The sequence below is a fragment of the Vanacampus margaritifer genome, chromosome 12, assembly GCF_051991255.1.
Source record: "Vanacampus margaritifer isolate UIUO_Vmar chromosome 12, RoL_Vmar_1.0, whole genome shotgun sequence".
In the NCBI taxonomy this organism is placed as follows: domain Eukaryota; kingdom Metazoa; phylum Chordata; class Actinopteri; order Syngnathiformes; family Syngnathidae; genus Vanacampus; species Vanacampus margaritifer.
Window position 1 is genome coordinate 4,383,894 of NC_135443.1, and position 23,805 is coordinate 4,407,698.

Here is a 23,805-nt window from a genome sequence, read left to right on the forward strand (position 1 = left end):
AAAAATATATATATATATATAATCAAAATGTATTTAAAAAAATACATTACACTAATAAATCCAATTAAAAATAACATTTTAAAAATACATTAACATTCATAATGCTAGCAATGTGAAATTTAAAGTAAATGTTTGAGGGGAAAAATACAAGCACCATTATATTTACAGTTAGAATATAAACATATAATAAAATAAAATAAAAAAATAGACAAATAAAAATAAATTGCGAACATCAAAATGTTAAGTTTTAGATCAAACTAAACCTTCAAATCGAATTTTTTTTAAATCTAAAACTTGAATAAAAACATTCAAATATTCAATTGAAATCCTATTCAATCCAATTTTAAACATTTAAACAAAACCGATCTGGCGACCAGGGTGTGCACCTCCTCTTGCTCAAAGGCAGTTGGTGACCATAATCGCCAATCGGTTCAAAGAATGGATGGTTGTCTAGAAAATTACACATTATTGACCAAAACATCTGTGAACCCTTGAATCCACTTTGAGAGTCATTTTGAAGTTCAAACCAACCGTGTTGGTGTGCCCTGTAGTAAGCAGGCGCGTTTCTACTCCTCCCGGAGGCCCAGGCAAGGAGGACACACTTGTTTGCCTTCCCTGTGACTGACATTCTGCTACGAAGACAATAAAGTATGAGCATCCCTGAACTACAATTTTTTTTTTCTGTGTACGGCCATTGAAAGAAAATGGTTTATAGACTGTAATCTAGACACAGATGTGTACTACTAAAGCCATATTAGCCCACAGAGTCAGTAAATTCTCGCTGCGTCGCTTAGGCCGACTTCTACGCGACTGTATACTTGGCATGTGGTTAATAGAATTGACTTTAATGGGGATTGTGAGCGGGATGGTGGGTAGCTGCGGGGTGGGGGGGGCATCGGAAAGAACAGATGTGGAGATGATAACGTGCGGGCGATAACGAGCAAACGCTTTGCAATCAGCACTTGGGGCCCTTGCAGTCAGCTAGGGAGCCAGTCAAGGGGCCTCAGCAGACAGCATCCACATGATGATGTCGATGATGATGAGGAGGAGGAGGAGGAAGAGGATGCACGGTGCGACATTCTCCTCGAGTGTCAGTTTGTGCTCATTATCTGGAAGCAAGCGACGTGGCATCACTCCGCCAACGCCGTGCCCCCCTCGCTGCCGTAACGTCTCCCATGTCAGAGCACGGCGCGCCGACGGTGCGGTCGAGGATGCCGGGTGGTAATCAATCGCAAGCCTGAGAGAACACGGAGACCGGTCACTCATTATATGACACACTTCCGACTTGTCTTGTTCGAACAAGGATGACACCAAAAATATTTGATTGGTGTATTCCAACCTGTTGAGCAGAGGCACATATAAGACCAAATTGTTTTTCCCTATTGAAACAAACTCAAATGCCTTTAACTCATTCAAACCCAAAAACGTATGAAGATGTTTTTAATACTTTGTCCTTCACTCCCAAAAATGTATTTATACGTTTTTAATATTCCTTATGCAAAAGCTTTGAAGAGGTCGCTTGAAGTAATGGCAGTTATTACAAAAACGGCCAGCAGGTGGCAGCAGAGTATAAGAGATCAACAAGGGCCATGTTGCAACAAGCTCTTTTTCAACAGGTTTGTGAATAATGAAACTTTTGTATATTCTAATGCTATTTTGGTAGCTTCCATGTTTTTATAGCAATAGAACACAATATTCTGTGAAATGGTTCTCTTCTTTCAGCAGAAAATATAAGTTTGTGTTTAGCTTTTTGACCATAAAGCGGCAAAAATGACATTTTTGTGAAAAAATGTCAAGTAGAAGTGTGACAGAGATGCCCAGCTTATTATAGTTACCAAAGACTAACAAAGTTGAATGAACATTTTGTTAACAAAATATAACAAACACGGAAATGTAAAAAAAAAAAACTTGATTTGTGGATGGATGGTTGTTTTTATAATTTTTTTTATTTTTTTGTTTTTACTATACTAACCATGATGTTTTGACAGTATTTAAAAAAATTGAAAAATAGCAAAATTAGCACAAACTAAACTAAAACTTAAAAAAAAACAACTAAAAACTGACAAAGCTACATTGAAAACTAATTTAAACTAACTAAATTTAAATAACAAAACTCAAAACAAAAAATAATGAAAATTCCAAAACTATAATAACCCTGTTTAGTGCAAAATTTTTGTTTTGTTTTTGTGACTATAAAACAACAACCAAAAAAACTAATTGTTGCTGTTTTGTTTTTAGACACTAATTAATGTGAAAGGCTACCAGTTTAATACGCATTTAGTAAAGTAACTAATTTGCTCAAATTATTTGGTGGCGAATCGTCGCCTCATTATCTTTACACCCGCTAGCTTTTCACCATGAAAGCTATGCTGACCTTTGACCTTTTTTTGTTTTGTGATGACCAAATTTACACTGATCCAAGTGTGGTTTCAAAAGAAATAAGTGATGATTTTCGGACCTGCATTGGACTGTAAATGGTCAAAGTTTGGATTATGATTGTTTATTTGTCCCATTGCTTTTGGTCACATTTATAAATGTTTGGAACTCCGACGCCGTTCATCTGATTTGGATGTAAATTCAGTCAAATTAAAGCCGAGAGCCCAAAAAATTGTGTCAATGTCCCAATGTTTATGTGTTCAGAGGCAAAAACCAAATCTGTCACATATCACTGTATCGTTTTCTGTTGATCCTATATTTGTACTACGACGGGGCCCCGAGGCACGTGTCAATGTTATTCCTCCCCAGGCTGTGATTAAATGTCAGTCATCTTATCGTGCTAAAGGTGGTCTCCTCTCTCCTGTTACAATGTCACCTCCCGGTACCCGCTCGGTGACAAAAGGTCCCTTTCAGCAAAGGCTCCCGGTCTCCTGAGTTCGATTAGCTTGGAATTCCGGATGGGAGGTTCCGCTGGGGAGGCCTCGGGTCGAGACGACCGTGAGACTCTTCGCTCCACCAGCAAGGCGTCGCATTCTATTAACATTTACTTTAGCAATGACGCCGTCAAGGTGCTTTTTTTTTTGAGAGAGAGAGAGCTCCATTTCAGGGAAAGTCAATATTCTGGCTCATAACGAACGTCCTTGGAATATTTTACATTTTATACTGCACTAAAACTCACAATATAAAATATGAATGTAATTCAAATCACACATCATTTATTAAATTTTGATGAATAGGCCTTTGAATTTCTGTATTATAGCAATATTTTATTCATGACTTTAATAGGATATTATTTGACATATGTCATATAAAATGTATATATGCATGTACTATGTTGTAAATATGGAAGACCAAAACTGCCAGAATTCAAAATAAATAAAAGACTAAATAAATAAATACATGACTAAAAGTGAACGGATCAAAATACGGAGTGACAATCAGTGGTACTTTAGCTTTAACTTTAACTCAAACTTTCTTCAATGAGATGCAATGACATTAAAAATACTGAACTTAAGGATGAAATAAGAAAATGAAATATTTGCCATTCCGTGCAGCTCCTTCATCTTTGCAGGATGTGGTCTAGAAGTCTCTGCCAAAGAAGAAAAGCAGCATTACTGATACATTCCCGCCCACCCCAAAAACAATATCATCACTGAAGACCATCATAATCTCCTTTGAGGAGCAGCTTGGCATCGCAGCAGCTAAATTGCTTTTTCGCTCGATCTGTGTGTGTGAGGCGCAGGTAGCGGCAATCACTTGACTTTGCTATCTGACGGTTCCGCCGGACAGCTGCCAGCTCATTTTTAAAACATCTCCTCCTCGCTGTAGTTCAGGCCAGGTAATAAGTTTATTTGAGCGCTGGTGACTTCCAGCTCACAGTTTCAATGTTGAATACAACAAAAAATAAAACAATATACTCCCAGAAGAGTGTCAAATAAATTTACTAGGCCTATTGCTAATCTTGAGTAAAAGTACTAACATCTAGTACTTTGGATATGTAAAACTTAATTTAACACAATGACAAAAAATTGTGACTAAAAGCAGATTTTGATTCAACGATGTGTCAATATGTTATAGCGCCAACTAGTGCTGAGGAGGACCTACTTCTGGTATCGATACTCACTCATGCCGAGACAAATGTATTGGGACATCTTTGAAAGCTAACTTAACTTAAGCCTTTCCGTAGCGTTATCCCACCTGTGGGTATGTGCCCTCACAGCATTTGGGTGTGGAACTGTGACTATTTGTTATTTGAAGGAAAAACACTCACGAAGTCGATGCTAACTTCCTGTTAGCATTTGAATGGGAACCTCCCTTCGATTTTAGCATTTGCGCTAGGCTAGCGATGTTTTAAAAACGAAGCACGTTTTGTATTTAAATAGACAGTGGATGTTATTCTTAACATTATGCGTTTAGTTTTACAGTTAACTCCAACTGATGTGTCGTAAACATCTTAAAGGATGCTTAGGGACACCAGAATAACATACGCTACACACTTGCTAGTTGCTCATGCTACGCAAGCAAAATGGTGCATTCAGGGTACTTTCACAGCATCGGAAACTTCACATTTTTTTCGATAAGGGGAAAATAATTGGGCCAAATGGACGATTGTTTAAAGGCCAATAATCGGTTCATTATAATTGGTGGTTGGTCGGCCCCTACTTTTTACATCCAAATTTGAGCTGAGTCATCATTGTCAAAATACGCATACAATTACTTATTATTAATTAATATTTTAATAATCATAAATATAACATAACATATATTTATTGTGTTTATAACAATAACAAAAGTGATTAAACTAAAATCTGATCCCCTTAAATAAGAAAATATAATTTCCCCCACTCCTTCTCACACATATACACGCACACACGGAAATACATTTTAACAACCGCATGAAATGTGTTTCCCTGAAAGGCACTTTATAAATCCAAGTTAGTGTGGACACATTTATGAGGCCATCCAGCATTATGCAGTGCTTTAATGCGGACTCTTTCAACTTCACCCAACCTCTTGACAGCCCAAATTTGTGTGTGCGCAACGCTACATTTAAAACCCCATGGATATAAGACTAATAATGACATTTTAGCATTAAAAATATATTACTGACATATTAACTATTAGAGAAACATAAAATACAGTGATTTGGGTCATTCCCAATGTTCATTTAGGGCATGTGTGCCATAAAATCTTTTAGTGGGTGTTAAGAATGTGATATTAGTGTAAACTGCAAAATGGGATATCATTTTTAAAGCACATATGTGATCTAATGTCATGTAAATGTCTTTATTTATGAGCTTTTCACTTGCCTTAACTAACTAACTAATGTTAACAGTGTTTGTGAAATTATAATTAAACATGACTGGTTACATGACGATGAGACGACTTGATTTTTGCAGTCAAACAGCGCCCTCTGCTGGATGATAATAAATAATCTAGTGTCCTTATTGCTCCCTGATCCTTCTCTAGCTTCCTTTTTACATTTACACATCTATTTAATACATGTTTAAAAAAAAAAAAGTGTAAAGGGCACTTAAACAAAGCATTTGATATAAATAGTGTTGGGAGTTTTCTTTCTCTTTCTCTCTCTCTCCATTTAGTGACCTTTCAAGAATGATAATGACTATTATTGTAGTCATAATAATTTGCTTATTATCCAATTACATGGTAGCAATTTTGCTTTAGCGTGCATGTGAGGTCCATTTGGACTCACTTTACAAGATTTTGTCATTGTCGTTAGATTTAAACTTGTAATTCATAATAAAGTAACGCAAAAAAAAATAATTAAATCCATAAATAGTATTTACTAATAAATATTTGTCAAATAAATATACAATTAAATGATTTAAAAATAATTAAATGCATATTACAGCTATATAATGCTTGTTCAATGAAAAAATAATAAAATAAAAAATAGATAAAAATAAATAAGTAGAAATACTAATACTGTACTATACAATATTTAATGATAATAAAAAATAATCTAGATAAAAATAAATAAATAAAATTCAAATCTGTTTGTAAAAACTTGAGTAAAATTACAATAATACTATCCCCCCCTACACACACTACACATAGAGTACATTTTAATGACCCTATGAAATACAGTTGGACATCCTTGGGGCCCTTGCAAGGTGCTTCATAAATCTCAGTTATTATCACTTATCTAATTATTGTTAAATCTAATTTCCATCTAACACTATTAAAAGTCTCCACCTTCTTAAAAAGGTCTGCCCGCAGTCTGTTGGCTTGTGACACTGCTCTCTTCTCCTCCTCCTGCTTTTTCCTTTCCACCTCCGGCAGCTTGTTGTACATCCTGCGCGCACGCACACACACACATTCAATGAGGGAATACTGCTACACGGGGAGTTATCTGGCAAACAGGTCTTATGCACAAGACTCCATTTTCATTCCTTTACATGCCGCTGGCAGCGTGTTAGCAGATCCTGGCAGTCAGATAGTGTCACCTTTGAAAAAGTTACAATGGCTCGCCAGCATCTGATTGGAGGGGACTGGGGGGAGTGTGGGGGTGGGGGGGGCGTCGCAGATAAGCAACATAAAAAGGAGCAGATAAGGCGCATGGAGGACTGTTCATATCTCCTGTTAAGATGTCCAGATGTGTGTGTGTGTGTGTGCGGCCAGTTGTGGATATGCGAGATATGAACAATATTAATTTAAACCAGATATAGCAATTTCTGTAGAAATTGCATGTGAATGCTGTAATGCTGAATGTAAAAAAAAAATAGAAACGGGAAATGATATTGAATGAGGTGGAAGGTTGTTGAAAGATGTGGAATGAAGTGGAATGGCAATTAATGATTTTGGAATGATATAGAATGATGTTGAATGGTAGTGGTGAAAATGTGCACTGTAGGTGAAAAAACGTGGAATGATATTGAAGTATATGAAATGATTTGGATTGGTACTGAACGGTTGGGATGGTACTGAATGACATTAAATTAGAAAGAATGATATTAAATGGTATTGGTGAAAAATGTGGAATGATATTGAAAGATATAGAATGATGCGGAATCGTATTGAATGATTTTGGAATGATATAGAATGATGTTGAATGGTAGTGGTGACGATATGCACTATATGTTGGTGATAAAATGTGGAATGATACTGAGAGATATTGAATGTGGAATGATGTCAAATGACATCTAAATACATGGATAGAAACATGGAATGATATTAAATGAGGTGGAAGGTTGTTGAAAAATGTGGAATGGTACTGAATGATTTTGGAATGATATAGAATGATGTTGAATGGTAGTGGTGAAAATGTGCACTGTTGGTGGAAAAAACGTGGAATGATATTGAAAGATGTGGAATGGTACTGAATGATTGGAATGATACTGAATGATATTCAATTATGAAAAAGGATATTAAGTGGTACTGGTGAATATGTGCAATTTGTTGGTGAAAAATGTGGAATGATATTGAATGATTTTGGAATGATAATGAACAATAAAAAATAATGTTGAATGGTAGTAGTGAAGATATGTACTATGTTGGTGATAAAAAATGTGGAATTAAATTAAAATATATTGAATGATGTGGAATGGTATTGACAGATTTTGGAATGATAATGAACGAAATAGAATTATGTTGAATGGTAGTGGTGAAGATATGCACTATGTTGGTGAAAAAAATGTGGAATGATATTGAAGGATATTGAATGATGAGGAATGATATCAACTGATATCTAATTACATGAATATTAGGTGTAATGATATTGATGTAAAATGTGCAATATGTGGGTGAAAAATGCAGAATTTCTGCTATGTGGGAATTGTGGGAATGTGGCGAATCACTCCCAAGGTGAATTGAATGAGCTTAACATTTTGTTGAATTTTTCATTAGAAATGAATGGGGAATTATTAGGAGTTGTGTGAAATGTAAAAAAATTCAAATATCATCAAATACAGTATATCAAATTTAATTGTGAGTTGATTTGAGCTGAACATTTTGAAATTCTGCATTCACATAACAGAACTTGTTTTGGGGATATCAAACTGACCTTCTGGATCTCTGCTGCATTTCTCTGCCTGATATTGACCTCTCTTTTGGCTTGAAAAGGTTATCTAGATTAGAACACACACACACAAACACAGATGAACAGTGTGGTAAGTTATAAATATGAATACTGTATGTAACTAAAGGGAGATAAGAGAGAAAATAGTAATAATTTTACAAGAAAGTTGGATTCTATATTATATTTTATATTATAATATAATCTGTTGAAAACCAAATGAAAAAAAATAAAAAGGAAAAACATTTCTTGACGAAATTAACACATCTTTGAATACGCTTTTAAATTGAACTTTGCATTTTGTTGTTCAAGAAAAGAAAATTGCATTTATTCATTAAAAGTCTAAATCTAACGAGACAGATAGATTTTAGTGATTATATCATCTATCTACCTATCTCAATAGTCAACGTATGATTAAATCCCCCTAAAAGCTCACCTATTGGAGCTCATTTGGCGTACCTAATGAAGTGTCCAGTTAGCATTGCGTGTTTGTGTAGAGAGCTGCACTGCTCAAAAACCGCCAGCAGAGGGCAAAGTTGGACAAATGCCAATTGAGGGAGCCCATCCTCATATAATAAACTACCACTATAAGTCTCCAAACTCATTGAGGTTTGAAGTAGAAATGAACTAGTCCACATATTTAACCGCAATAAATTCCCCTCCACTGGGTATTAACTGCCTTTTTATAGAGTTTTCACAAGAGGTCCCAACCCCTAAAGTGTGTTATCAGTGTGTAACAAGTGTAAAAAGTGTGTAATAAAAGGACAAATGAATGCGGGCTTGGACGTCCCGGGTCAGCGCTCACCGCTAAGCGGATCCGGCGTGGTGCACCTCCTCATTCGCACGCCTCCGTCTCGCACCGTGCTGGCGCTCCTCCTCGCCCCCCTCCCCCTCCTCATCTGTTCCATCCTCCTCACTCGACCCTGAGATCGGCTGATGAAGTCTGGCCTGAAGAGCTCCAGAGCCTCCTGGGACGGGCAAAACATCCACAGTGAGCCGTTTGCTTATTGCTGGGAAGAAGTTCAGCAGCTCTTTGACACTAATCCTGCAAGAAGATGGGAGTAAAAAAAAAAAAAAAAAAAATACATCTTGGCTGGGTTCAACCTGCTCGGAACATAATCTATCCCTTAACCTTGATAAATCCTCTCCCCGGCCTTGTAATAGGGAGGAAGTGTTAACGTTATGCTCTGCTTTAGCAGGGATGAGAGCATCGGGAGGGAATCGCAAGCTTCAAGGAAACTCCCTGGACTCACACAGATGAACATCCAAGGGTGACGAAAGGGGGGAAATGAGTAGAAAATTACAAATCATGACCAAAGATCATATTCGGTAATAATAATAATAATAATGTAGGATAATAATTCATGTAATAGTGTCACAATGCTTAATTGACAACTAATTGATAATCCAATTAATCGATAATTATTTTTGGATAATCTATTATTCGTTTTGAGATTAATTGAAAATTGTCCAGTAAATACTTTCCGATTTCTGTAGACTATCATGTAAGCAGACTGATTATATTTGTGTTGAAACAAAATAAAACAGTCCAATGTTTTTGTCGTAAGTGTTAATACCCCCCCCCCTCCCCCCCACAAAAATAAATAAATAATAATAATATTATTTTACTCATTACTGTATATAAATTTTGAATTCATCAGTTATCAAAATTGTATTCAGGTAATCCTGGAAACGGCATCTGTCTCATGAAATCCATTTTGGTCGGGCCCCCGTATTGTGTGTCAATTATACTGCCCTCTGCTGGCCACGGTGTGTACACCAGAGGGAGCAGCACAATGTCCACTACATTGAAGCTTTATTAAAAATAAATAAATAAATACTTTTTTTCCAGGCTGGGAACGGATTGATGACCTTTCCATTCATTGCAATAGCAAAAGATGATTTGAGATGAGAGTGTTCAGGTTTTCCAACAAATGAAACTTGTATCTCAAGGCACCGCTGTACTTCCAAGAAATCAAAACATCCTACTTTGAGACTGAAGGACTTGGGTGAGGCTTCTGGAATGTTTGTCTTCAAGTAGAAACGACAATAATCCATCTGGCCTCCTTTGGGCGACTTTGCGGTCTGACGTTCCTGAGGTTCTTCTGTCCTGTCTTGAGTTGCTGAGATGGAAAAAAAAGAATCACATTTGAGGATTGACATCATTTTCTGTATGGTAAGATGACATCAGAACATGAACGCTCGTCAAGTTCCATCTGAGCTTGATGACGCGTCTAAACGAGAAGAAGAAAAGAAGAAGAAGACACTTCGGAATGACCAGCAGCAGCTCATAAAGTAGAAAAAAAAAGAGCCGCCGGCAACCCGAGTGCGGCCGATGAATAATGCAGAAGATGACAGTGCATCTATCCTGCTCCTGTAATCTTGGTTCGTCCTGCTTTTATGGGAACGTCTCCGCTGAATTCACGTTCGGGACCGAGACGCCGAAGGCGGCCACGTTGTTCTCTGAGTGGTTTTTCAGCTGTGACAACCACACAAAAGTCCTGCTGCAAATTGTAAGGGGGGAGAACGCGTTCGCAAGTGTCAGTGCGGGAGAAGAGCAGCTATAAATAATGTGGCAGATGATGGCTTGGTGCCACGAACTGTCACAGCCGTGGACACCTCAAGTCCACGCCGCCTCGCGTCGCACAAGAACATTCGGCCATTTTCTTCCTTGTAAAGCCAAAGCAAAGATTTGTTTCTCAAACATGTTTGAAGGTAATTGCTGGAAACGTGCCAAGAATGAGAACTGTATTACTGAATTTTGATGATATAGCATTTTCACTATTTCATGATTTTTTGGGGGGCGTGGCCAAATGTGTCCAGTATGAGTTGCCCCACCTCCACTAAACTAAAAGCGACTTGCTTTCCAAATTTGGTTATGTGGCATACACGGAATCTTCCCTATCGATCGTCTGCTGGCAAGACTCCTTTATAGCGCCTCGTTGTCTGCTGTGAGTGTGCGCATGTCACGCAGAAAAAGAGGGAAAAGAAAGGAGGGAGGATTTTTTTTTAATTGACTTATTTTTAATCTGATTTGACCTTAAGTGGGACAGACACAGCGCGTATAGACTGAGGTTTCAAGATGGGGTTGTCGGCGAGGCGCTCTAAAGAAGGAAGAGTGAGGTTAAAAAAAAAGAAAAAAAAAGAGCAAAAGTCTGATGTGACAGAATATGATAAGGGTTTCTGTCTGGGGTGGCCGCTTTAGAGCGCCTCATTGTTGGCCATGAGTGCTCGCACGTCACAGAGAGAATGGAGAACATTGGAAAAAATTAAGTCTGATGGGACAGCCAGCATGTGGGCAGGAGCTTCCAGCTGGCTTGGCGGCGTTAGAGTGCCTCGTTGTGACCTAATGTGATACAGTACTGTATATTCCAGCCTGGTGGAATGTGAAAATTCAGCCCACAAAATCAGCTTCCACTCAGCAAACCCACGCAAAATTCCTCAAGAACCCATGGACCAAAAGTCACATGACGTCTGCCATTTTGGTTTGAAGCAGCCATTTTAGGGTCATTGTGGCCATTTCCAGGGATCCCTCAACGGCAGAGAGATTTTTATTTAATGCTGACTTGCATTTCCGCACAGAAAACAAGAGCTTATTGCAAGGTATTCAAGCCACTCTTACATTATACAACAGAGGAAACACTTTGCGCCGGTAAGAAGCGAGAGGAGAATACATAAATGCGTTTTATTTTTGTCTTAAAGCGGATTTTGCGTGTGAACCTTGTGGGATTTATCTGGAAGATGGTGAATGTGAAGCAGGATGAATGCGGTGTATGTTTGAAAGAGAGAGACAGATGAGAGGAATAAATCAAAATGTGAAAGGCGGAGTGGGGGGGAAATGGGGAAGAATTTTCCTTTTTTTATGGCCACATCCAAATGACACTTTGGAAATGTGATCTCAATCGACAAGAGTTGGTGAAATAGACGCATATACAGATGTGGCTGCGTTACATTTTCACTGTTAGGACGTGCTGATGAAATTCAAACCAGGTCAGGTGAAGCGTAATGGAAATGACCGCGGCCGGTGGAAACTTCTCATCTACATTCTGCCGTCGCTTGTTTGCAAGGTTGGCCGCGCCGAATGCCAATAACCTCACGCCGGCGGCCTCGCTGTTAACCAGAGGTGGGAAACTTGAGTCACATGACACGGTTTTAAAAAGTCGCCGTTACAAAACTGATCAATCTCAGCGATATGAGTTTTTTTGTTGTTGAAAAAGTCGTCTCTTTTGGGGATTGTCCGTACTTTTCTAATCTGTTATCTTTACCAATTCATAAATTAATAGTAATAACAAGTTTAGTTTTACGATTGAATTGAAGGTAAAGTTTGTATCCCTGCAAGTCACGACATCCTTAACATTAGCCTGTAATGGGTTCAGAGGTGGCAAATCCAGGTCCAGAAAGTAAAAAACTGCCACAGTTTGGCTTTAGCCACTGATAGCTAGCGCCCAAAAATGTAAACAAGCACCATGGGAGCTAGCTAGGGAGCTAGTTAGCTAGCACCTGGGGCAAAAGCCAAAAGCCTTTTCTGCACCTGAATTTGCCACCTCTGATTAGGTTACCCAACCTTAACTGAAACCCTATTTAGGGTTACACTAGCCATAAAGTCCAAAATCCAACCTGGCGGAATCTTGAAATCCCAGAATCCAACTTTCATTACGAGCTTGTTGAGTTTGGTGCAGGTCTATTTCAATTATTTACCCTACCCTGTCACCTTAAGTCTTGTTACACGTTACTAGTTGAGGCAAAACTGTGCATTTGTTGACAACTGTATGCAACTAATATTACTCGAATGAGTTCTGCTCCTGTGCTGGTGATGTAAGCCGAATTTCCGTATTAGTGGATTTCACCGTTAAAGTCGAAATATCCATATTCATCAAAACATACTTTGTATAAAAACACTAAAATACATTAAAATAAAAAAAATGTGATGTTGTACTAAAAAAAAAAAAGTGTGAAAAAAAACAAAGACACTCCCAACACAGCGCTAGCACTAGCTAAGCAGAAACAAAATGGCGGACGAGGCGCGTTACAGGAGGACTCCCTGTGTGAATTGGCTTGACTGTTTCAACTTCCAACAGTAACTTGGGTCATGCTAGCACCTTAAGACTTGAGACTCACATGCTGCTCCTCCCCGTTGACCCCGACTCTTGCCATCGTCGCGCTGCTCGCCTCCCAACACGGCCGCCCTGGTGCCTCCGGAACCTTCTTTCGTGGCAGGTGAGCAGAGCCGAACGAAGATGTTGGACTTGAACCAAGCGTTTTGCCCCGCTCCTCTCCTGTCCGGCGCCGCCAGGGAGGCTGAAAAGATCTTGTCCAGTAACACAACGGAGCTGGTGCACCTCGGCAGCACCTCTCGGCGAACGCAGGTCCGGTAGGAAGGCGTCGGAGACGTCGGAATGATTGAGCCATCTATCAGCGCTCGCGGCTCGCTATCCCCCGTCGCAATCTGAACCGTCCTATTCCCCGCACCGCTCAGCGCCAATCCATCAGCTGCTGAGTGGGCTTGTCTGCCCTCATTAGGCCTCATGATTGCAGAATCCCATTGGCACACATCCTGTCAGCCATTGCAGACTCTCATGGCCTGAGAATTGATTCCAACATTGGTAGAGTCTGTAGTGTTCTGAATCTGGACTGCACTGGATCCGCAGCAGAATACTTGTAGAACCGCTGTTTTTGATTAATTTCCTATAGAAAGTAATGGATATTAATCAGTTGCAGGGTTTTTAAGAACTTAGCAGTTGCTGTGCAGAAAGTGCAGTGTAACCATTTTTTTTTGGGGGGGGGGGGGGCAAAATTATTGCTTTGTACTTTTTTGTAGCCTAAAATTGAAAACCGCGCAAAAATGTGTGCCTGTGTCGTTCTGGTGTCGCATTGTTTTTGTTTATTTGCCTATATTTCAACTGTTTATAAAAGCCCATCCAGGGACGAATTAGCGGATTGGCTTTGGCTATTAGCACTGCATCAGACTGCTATGCTACAGTTTGTCTATGTTGCTGTAACTGTCACTATCAAATAAGTCAATAAATACTAAATGTATAATGTAATAATATATATGTATATATTAAAAAAGAAGAAGCTTGAAACCATTTGCAAGGTGTTTGTTGTCCAACTGTATCTTGTTGTTGCTTGGGGGCAGGATAATGGCGCACATTAGCCACGATGTTAGCGCTTCCTTTTTCATCTCTGTTCCGATTAAATTACCTAACTCTTTACAAAACAAAACAAAAAAAATACAATTGTGTTCTGTGCCAATCTTCAGAAGAACCTGAACAAAAAAAAAAAATGCTATAAATATAGGTCGATAAGACATGCTCCTTTTGAGCTGTGTGCTAATGATGATGCTAAGCTAATGTCCATGCTTTCCATTAACTTTTTGCCCCTGCTAACATGGCCACCACATTAGCGTGCTTTTTAGCCGAAAACGGTTAAATCACAATTCCTCTGTATACACTTTTTTGCCTTTTTATCTGTTATCCCTGTGAAAAAAGTTAACTGTCATGAAGAGTAAAAATAATCAATTATGTTCTCACCTTTAAAAGCTAACGTTTTGATGCTACCATCTTCCAATCATCACTTAGTGCTGCTGTAGCCATTTTGTCCCGAGCAGCCAGGACATCGACAATTACCGGTTATTTTCCTCTTTGCCATCGCTGCTACTCTCCAAAACAAAAAAAGACACAGAAAAAGAAAAAAAAAAAAGATTGAAAATATGCTACACACATCTCATCTGATTTAAGAGCCAGCGTCATCGTCCTGCGCTTTTTGCTTGTTGATCTCCTCCCTGTTGCCATGTCAACGTGGTTTCAAATAAAAACGTGTCCTAATATGACAGCTGCAAGAAAAAAAAAGAACACACTCGACTCTTCCTCCAGCTGTGAGAAGTCAAACCTTACACTGCGCATTTGATTTATTCCAGTGAGCTGCTTTTGACAACACTCGGATGTCGCATTTTTTTTAGCCTGCGCTTGAAGGGAGTCTCATATTCTTCCTCTTTTGAACCTAAAACATACTTTACTTTTTGATGTTAACTGTATTCATATCTGCGGGCTCTCCAAAACTCAAAGCCAATTCTTCTGTTAATATTCTAGCAGTGATGGATGACGCAAACCATATATTTGTGTAAATAAAGGTACAGGTACCTTTAGGGGGAAGCGTAGAAGAGAACACAACGTTCAATAACTTTCCAGGTCACGTGACCTTGCCGGTAATGATGCGAGGAGCTGTTTACTTCACTGATGTGAGCTGTCGATGGGCTTCCAGCTGTCGAAAGCTACCTCGTTTCTTCGATTCCTGCTGGGAGTACACAACATGAGAGAACACGGCGGGCCTCCAGAGTGAAAACAATCACACTCAGCAGTTCATCACATGTGAAAATAGCACTTCATTATCACATTCTCCACTTCATGCTTTTATCCCAGCCCGCAGCTATGATCCGTCCTTCCTTCTGGCAAGCAGACTTGACGCAAGATCAGCTCGACTTGCAGCACACTGTGACTCTCAGGCATGCGCTTCTTCGCCTGGCACATTCCGGATTATTGCCTAACACTGAACAATGGCCCGCGGGATTTTAAGGCCAATTGTATGGAAGCACAGGATGGAGAATACCCGTGCGTTTTTATTTACCTGAATTACTGTCATTTCATCTGATGCAGAACTCAAGTTTTTTTACATTGCGAAAATATTTTTTTCTGCCTTGTCAATCATAAAATAAATTAAATCAAGTAAAATAACAGACAATAAAAATAAAAATACTGAAATTAAAATAACATAATCTTAATAACAAAATATGTTGAAATTGATTTGCAAATATCCCCATTAAATACAAATATAACCATTAAATAAAATAATACAAATTTCAACCAAAATTCAACAGCCAAGTCACAATGTAATAATACAGATTTCAATCGAATTCAACAAAATTACAATCAAATCAAATCATGATCATTTCAAATAACCAGATTTTAATTAAATAAAAATGAAATCAAATAACAGAAAGTCAAAAATATTCAAATACCAAAAAATTAAGGTATCCGAAACAAAAACTTGGCAATGCCAAATTAATTAAAAATAATTACAATACAAATAATAAAGAATAATTAAAAAGTAGCAGCATGACAATAAAAATAAAACATAATAAATTTAATTCAAAACAAAAAGGTAACCAAAAAAAATAAAAAATTCTTATGATTATTAAGAATGATGTTGTTTTTTTAGGACACATCTTAAAAAAAATTAAATAATTATAGCATAATTAATCCTCTTTAAAAAAAATATATTTTTTAATTGTTTAAACAAATGGGAAAAAAATCAACAATTAATCCTGTGCATTTTGGGCAACCTATCCTCTGTTTTTTGCTGTTGTGATCAGGCCAAAGCCATGTCTAATATAAAAATGTTGCTTTGGCGCCATCTTGTTGTCTTTGGAGCCAAGGAAGGACATTTGGTTTTAGACAACAGTCTTGTCTTTTCCAAAAAAGTGCTTTGTTGTTATCTTGTTTCGTCAATAGGCAAATTCAAAACATTTTGGACAGCCATCAATTCATACAATATTTTACTCACTGTATTTGACATTATATAATCGATATATATATATATATAACGTACCTTTTCACTTGTCAAGATGCCAGCCAATGTCCATTTCTTCCAAAACTATCCTTCATTGGTCCAGTCAAGATAACAGAATGAATGATATCGGTCATCAGACGGTATCTGGCTCTCTGTTGAAAGTGAGAAAAAAAGAAGACAAAAGCTTGTCTCTTTGTGGATGTGAAACACGACTAGTGAAATGTGAGCCGCCAAGAAATCCACTAATGGACGTGCCACAGCAAATCTTAATAAACCCTTGACCCAAAATTGAGGTCGAGCTAGTAATTTTCTGTCGATACTTGGAAGAGTTAAGACCTGTTGAAAGGCGGCAGCAGCAGCGTAGCAGGCTCACGTAGCACAGCGGGTGACGGACTCTCAGGTTGCCGGGATGGCAAAACAGCTTCCTATTGCATGCTTGAATATTAATGAGCTACCCAGGGAATAGATAATAGCACAGTAGATAATAGAATGTAAAGAATAAAATAATTGTTGCCATTTTGTTGTTGTTGCTTCAATTCAATGGACACTGAGCTGCTCCACATGTTGTGTGCGGCTTGGCCACCTGGGGGCAGTATAATACAGCCACAGACACACATGAAAAAGACTTTCACAACCCACAGCACGTTTAGACAGCGCTTTACGCTAGACTTACAAAAATATGTCCCTTAGCGTTTAAATGTGAGCCTTTGTGGCATTTTTATTCCAGTATTATGCTGCTGGATTGCCACGCCACTTGACAAACCATCTGTGGAAGGATTGATGATCTCGGGCCAACAAATAATGAGCGTCAGCGGGGGAGAAAACTGGAATGGACACAATGTTGTGCCTCGCTTTCCCTCTGGCTGGCAAAAATATTGATTAGGGCCACTATGTCCTTCTGCCACCGGAATGATCATTAGCGCAATAGATACTGTTAGTGTAAAAGTAAAGTTACACTACATTGTGCTGCTATGGAATCAAAAATATGCTAGGAATGCAGCAGCAGACACTCTTTGAGGAAAATAAATAGTGTTTACTCATAAACTCAAACTCATTGTCAGAGAACTTGACACTTGTAGATTTAGTTAAGGTGAGGGTTTATTTTATTAATTTATTTGCTAAAATATTGATGAGTAGCTAGGTAGATAGCTAGATAGCAAGTTAGCTAACCTGTCAGCTAGGTAGCTAGATAGCAAGTTAGCTAACCTGTCAGCTAGGTAGCTAGATAGCAAGTTAGCTAACCTGTCGTATAGATATATAGATATATAGATAGATATGTTGATTTATTATTGCTAAAATATTGAACTTTGTGGCTAGCTATCTACCTATCTATCTAGCTAGCTAACCTCCTAGCCACCTAGCCAGACAGTCATGATGGGAAAAGTTCATCAAGATTGCTCGGGAGGAGCTCATTGGGTGGGAGGCGACTGAGCAGCTCAGCAAATGAAAACCTTCGTGACTTGACAAACATGCCTTGAGGACCACCGCTGCCCCGCGCGCGAGATAAACGATTACATCGCACAGCGGCCGGCTGCGCGGTGCTGATGGAGAAGAGAGTCGGAGTGATAGCGAGACTCAGCGAGCCTGACACCTCGATGCCCCCTTTGTGATCGATGGCTTCTTGGTGGCAGCTCGGTCTTTACTGTAAGCGCTCCAAAGTGCGTCCTTGATTGAGCACCTGTTTGTCATGCATTTGCTGACCTCCTATTTATTCCTGCTCGATGGCATTTTCATATGAAACCAATTAGTGGGGCACCAACCACTTAAATAGGATACATGATATGCAAATTGAAGTAGAGTGAACTCCCATTTATCGCAGCGGGAAAGAATAGTAGCACTAGTTTCTATGTACAGGCATGGATCTTTAAGAGGCGGGGCCTGGTGGGGTGTCATGTGACATCTGAACGTGCATGATTTTAGTATGTGGGAGGAATACACATAAAAACGGAGCCCAGATTCGAACCTCAAACCTCCGAACTGTGGACTATCACTCTTTCTCCACCTTTCCAATAGAAACGAATGCTAACTTGTGATGATCAATGCGCACGGTCGCTTGGATTAAAAGCGTGCCCAACCGTGACAGTTCCCTGGCTCGGCGGATGAGACGGGCGAGAAAGCGGCGCTTCCCGCCAGCCAGTTCGACGCGGCGGCCATCTGCAGCCCACATGTCAGAAGAGAGCATCGGCCAACGTTGGCGAACAACAAGCCTGGCCAGCCACCTGAAATCAATTAGAGACAGGCGGATTAAGCAAATGCCCACAAAGAAAGAAAGAAAAAAAAAAAAACAGAGTGAGCATATAAAAAGAGATACACACATGTAGTGTGCGTAAGCTCATTACCTGCGGCAGTCGTTTACATTCGAGAAGGATTTGCAGACTGTGAAGGACTCACAGGAGATTTCACTGCTCCACTGGCTTCCAGTAAATGTGGGACTTCACAAGCCAATGACAACCACAGCATTGTAACAAACATAAATGAAGAAAAACAAATAAATAATTTGGAACAGCTCTCGTCGTGGTGCAGTGCAGTTCTACACTACGGCAAGATATAATCACAATAATGAACACAGATTAGTGGTTAAGGTATAACAGTTATATTACAAAAAATAAAGTTGTACGTTTTGGGGATTTACAAAAATATTTCAGAGAAAAAAAGTTGTATATTTGTGTGATTTAATGCCATGATAATTTAAGTCTAGTTTAATTAATTAAATAACTAATCCAGGTTAAATCAAAAATTTTGAGCACAGGTCTCAAACTCGCAGCCTGGGGGCCATTTACGGCCCTCACAATGATATTTTGTGGCCTCCTCCCACATTTTTTTGCCATGGCGTTGTCCTCCATGTTTATAACTATGAAACTTTCCGCCTTAAAAAAATTGCTGAGTTTGGATGGACAGAAAGACATAAATGCGGCTTTTGCTACAGAACTGCAATTGCACCTCATTTACTGTAGCTTCTATTTGATTTTGTTAAATGACTGGCAGGCAGTGAAGGAGTCTCGATGCAGGTGTACGCATTGTTTTGCACGCCTTCGCTAAAACCGCTCACATCAAAACCGACACGCTCATTTCATCTCAAGGTTACTCGCGAGCGTGCATACGAAATGACGGACGCCGTTGTCAGATGTGGCCTACGTCTCATTTGTTGTGGAATTCAAATGGCGAGGGCGAGCGTACAGACAATGTGCCTCCTTCCGCCACTTGCGTGGGCCAAATGATTATTTACTGCCTGCTGTCACACGCGGCTCCATTGAGTCCATCCTCGCTCGCTCGCGCTGGACCCGAAGCCGACGTCCCCGAGAAAGATTTTTATGCATGCGCGGATGACAATCGCGCCTCTCTGTTGTAATCTCCCAGATGGAGGCAATTACAAGTTACAGCAGATGTTGTTTGCCGAAGTAATCAATGGCCGACTTGCAAATTCTTCTTATTGACGTAAGCAGGAATTATTTCCGAAAGTTATTAATATTATTGAACAGAATTCAAATGCTAATAATCTGTTCCAGTTCCAGAAAACGCCACCAACATTTTTTGGTTACTTTTTTAATCCAAGTTCAATTCTTCTTTCTATTGGCTATCCAGTCAAAAATTCAGATCAGTGGTAAAACCCCTGCCACAGTTTGGCTTTAGCCCCTGATAGCTAGCTCCCTAAAAGGTAAACAAGCACCATGGGAGCTATCTCAGAAGCTAGCTAGCAAGTGAAGACATTTAACATTTTCAATTTATATTTTTACTGTTTATGAATTTACTTATAAGTATATAGATGCCATAGAAACTGTGTAGTTAAAAAAGATCAACTGTGATAATGTTGTTGTGAAATATATTGGAACTTTTACTTCCTTCCAGTTCTCATGAAGATAAGAAAGAATGTAGAAGTTCTCATGGAGATAAAAATGTGTGTCCTAAAGGGAGGCAAGTTCTCATGCCATTACTCATTATGTCGTAAAAACTGAAGGTCCAAGATCATTACCTGTCTACATCATATTTCCGGGCTGGTAGGAGAGCTGGAGTAAACATGTCGGTATATCACATATCTGCTTATTATAATTACTAACCCTTTGTCCAGCCTGTGAGTGGGAGAGGAAGCTTCTTCATGGATAAAAAGAGTGGGTGTTTTCATATTCGACACACTCGAGGCTTAACATCACCTTTGAATGTAAGCATTTCTCCTGTGTCTTTAAGAGCTCTTAAATAAATCTTTGCAAAGAAAGCTTCTTCAGAGATCTCAATGCAATTATTTTGAACACGCAAAGATTACACTTAATATAGTAATCATTTTAATTACCTTCACTAGCACCTGAGGCTAAAGCCAAACTGTGGCAGGGTTTTTACTTTCTGTTGTCTGCTGAAGTAAATTTGATAGTTTCACATCAACCAATGGCCGACTTGCAAATTCTTCTTATTGACATAAGCAGGAATTTTTAGCGGAAGTTATTAATATTATTGAACAGAATTCAAATGCTAATAATCTGTTCCAGCTACAGAAAACGCCACAAACATTTTTTGGTTACTTTTTTAATCCAAGTTCAATTCTTCTTTCTATTGGCTATCCAGTCAAAAATTCAGATAAGTGGTAAAACCCCTGCCACAGTTTGGCTTTAGCCCCTGATGCTAGCTAGCTAGCTAGCTCCCTAAAAGGTAAACAAACACCATGGGAGCTAGCTCGGGAGCTAGCTCGGTAGCACCTGAGGCTAAAGCCAAACTGTGGCAGGGTTTTTACTTTCTGGACCAGGATTTGCCACCTCTGGTATCCTGTAGGTTGCAAGCTTGCGATCTAAAGAGCTTTAGTCTGTCTGGGGACTCGATATTTAGTGATGAAGTTATCTAAGATGCAAATACAAAACCCCACTCAGCCTCTCATCATTGGATAGAGGCCTGCAGCCAGTGTGTGTGCGTGTGTGAATATATTTGTTTGTGTGTGTGTGTGTGAAGTCAAGCTGACAGAGACAGACGGCGACAAGCACAATCGCCGCCGTTCATCATCCAAAGCGTTTAGTCTTTGTTTTTGTCCCAGTGTTGACACTTGCCATACGCGCGTCAAATGACGTGGCGCCGTCAAGATGGCGCTCGTCGTATTTACACGTCGCGTCCACCCCGTCGACGGATCGACTGTCACGTTTGGTTAGGCCGCTCGTCGTTCATCGGCCTCTCGCGGGTCACACTGGAAGACGGCGTGACGCTTAGCAAGGCTCCTTTCCCCGCTCTGGCGTGTGAGCTCAATAAAATATACGTTGAATAATTCAGCAAGGTTATTAGTGTTCGATGAATGTTTGCTTGCCCGCGAGCCTTAAATGAGTTTCAAGAGTTTCTGTTTAAAAGCTTTACATTATTGATTGGAGTACACAAGCGAAAACATGGATGGGGCGTATTAGCGCCGGCGTTTTATTCAGTCAAAAACAAGAGGGCGGATAACCTGGAATATGTGCTTAAAAGTGTTTTTCTTGTTATTGCCTTATTACAGTTGCATTTATTTTTAAACAAGAAGCAGATGTGCTTAAAATCCCATTGTGGTGCCTAATAAAGTCCTTTGAGGGGAAATTCAAAGCTAACGCACAATTTGTGATGACCTGTGAACATGAAATGCTTTTTCAGAATAGCACATAAACTGCTCTTCTTTTGACATTTACAGAATACTACAGTATTGTGTCCACTGTAATAGATGCATTGTCACGATTAATCACATGGGGAAGTGCTGACAGTAAATACATGAGATAAAACTCATTCCCTGACCACAGAAGTCAAAATATATCTCAAATAATAATAATAATAATAATATACTGTATATATATATATATATATATATATATATATATATATATATAAATAAAATTAAAAAAAAAATATATATATATAAATAAAATTTAGAAAAAAAAAAATATATATTATAATAAATTATATTATTTAGTTTTTGTATTTGTTTATTTTATATTATTTATGGGGTGTCAAAATGATTGCGTTAATTTTTAGTTATTAATCGTGAGTTAACTATTGAAGTCATGCAGAGGATAAATAATGTCTGGGACTAATGTTTTGTCTGTCTATTTGTGTTGCACAAAGTTTTCTCCTCATTTATAATCATCTTTTTTTTCCAATTATAAAACGTAAAAGTGGTGAATTTGACACACAATATATCACAAGGGTTAAGAAGAGTGCATTTGTGAAAGGACAATTCTTCACGCGTTCAGCTTTGTTAATTTTTACTTTTCCGCCAGCGCTTCTCTTTTAAATGAGTTTTTTTTTCTTTTCTTTTTTCCGCCTGATTGATTACACATTCATCGCACGGCATGCAGGTCATGCAGCATGGCTGATGAAGTTACTGATTGCAACCTACATTAAAGCCCCCCCACACGCTGAAAATCCGGCAGCAGGTCATTTTGTTCTTATTATCCTCCAGATGAGCCTTCGACGACATGATGTCGCGCATGTGTGCGTGGTGAGTAATCTTCTCTATTTGATGGAGTCCCCGCAAAGTAGGCGAGCCTCTTCATGAGGTGATAATGAGCGAAGATGTCCTGACTTTGTGCCACCCGTGTTTCCCCCGTTTTAATCTTTAAAATCCACATCGCGATACTCAATTTGTCACATTCTCGCCAAATTGGCGGAGATCAACTGGAGTGGAACATTTTACAATTGGAGTTTGATCACAATGTGATGGATGAAGTCGCAGCAGACCTCAGGAACATTTTAAACTGATAGCAAGATTTGAATTAAGTTACATTTCACTAATAGCTTATTCGTAATGGAGTGTTACTATAATACGAAATGTTATCATTCAAAGTTTTATTTTGGAGACTGTATTATCAAATCAAAATCAAAAAGAGGTGATAAACTTACCTGTCGTGCAGAAATGTAAAACTCAAGGGTGGTCCTGGTCTTCAAGTCCAAAAAATGCTGGTCTTGTCTGGGGTTGGCCAAACTCTGGATTTTCCATCATGACTGGTCAAGACCTGTACTGATCTGCATTTCTTCAACTTCATTAATGTGATAAAAACAACAACAACAAGTTTTAAAGGCACTCGGATGTTGTCCAGATGTGACTCATTGTCTCATAATTTTCTTTGTATTTATGCTGTATTCCATAAAATTGGGAAATCGCGACCTTAAACCTTAAAGCGTTTTAGTCAAATGTAAACAACAGTTATCTGATCACCATAATCATTGCAAAAGTCTCTTTCTTCAATAATTAACATGACGTGTGTCCGGAATCACATGATTTATCAACTCATTCAAACCCAAAGACGTACAAATACGGTTTTTAATACTTAGTC

The 23,805-nt window shown here is 38.9% G+C and overlaps 2 protein-coding genes across 4 annotated transcripts in view; both read right to left on the reverse strand.

Annotated features, from left to right (window-relative positions):
• Positions 1–3,025: 3,025 nt before the first annotated feature.
• Positions 3,026–17,200, reverse strand: LOC144061394 (uncharacterized). Of its 2 annotated transcripts, XM_077581798.1 has the most exons (10): positions 16,874–17,200; positions 16,577–16,689; positions 15,112–15,262; positions 14,503–14,625; positions 13,091–13,657; positions 9,962–10,095; positions 8,778–8,940; positions 7,961–8,024; positions 6,154–6,253; positions 3,026–3,526 (listed from the first exon to the last, which is right to left on the reverse strand). In XM_077581798.1, exons 5-10 carry the CDS (start codon positions 13,497–13,499, stop codon positions 3,497–3,499), a joined length of 900 nt encoding a protein of 299 aa, XP_077437924.1. In that variant the 5' UTR covers positions 13,500–13,657; positions 14,503–14,625; positions 15,112–15,262; positions 16,577–16,689; positions 16,874–17,200; the 3' UTR covers positions 3,026–3,496. The 2 variants fall into 2 exon arrangements, with proteins under 2 accessions (XP_077437924.1, XP_077437926.1); XM_077581800.1 differs by lacking the exon at positions 14,503–14,625.
• Positions 17,201–18,426: 1,226 nt separating this feature from the next.
• Positions 18,427–23,805, reverse strand: part of insyn2ab (inhibitory synaptic factor 2Ab) — a 48,460-nt gene continuing 43,081 nt past the window's right edge. For both annotated transcript variants that reach the window (XM_077581499.1, XM_077581497.1), the window contains 3 exons: positions 23,372–23,508; positions 18,877–18,969; positions 18,427–18,756 (listed from right to left, as the gene is read on the reverse strand). The gene's annotated coding sequence lies outside the window, so the exon portion shown is untranslated. The remainder of the gene's footprint in view (positions 18,757–18,876; positions 18,970–23,371; positions 23,509–23,805) is intronic.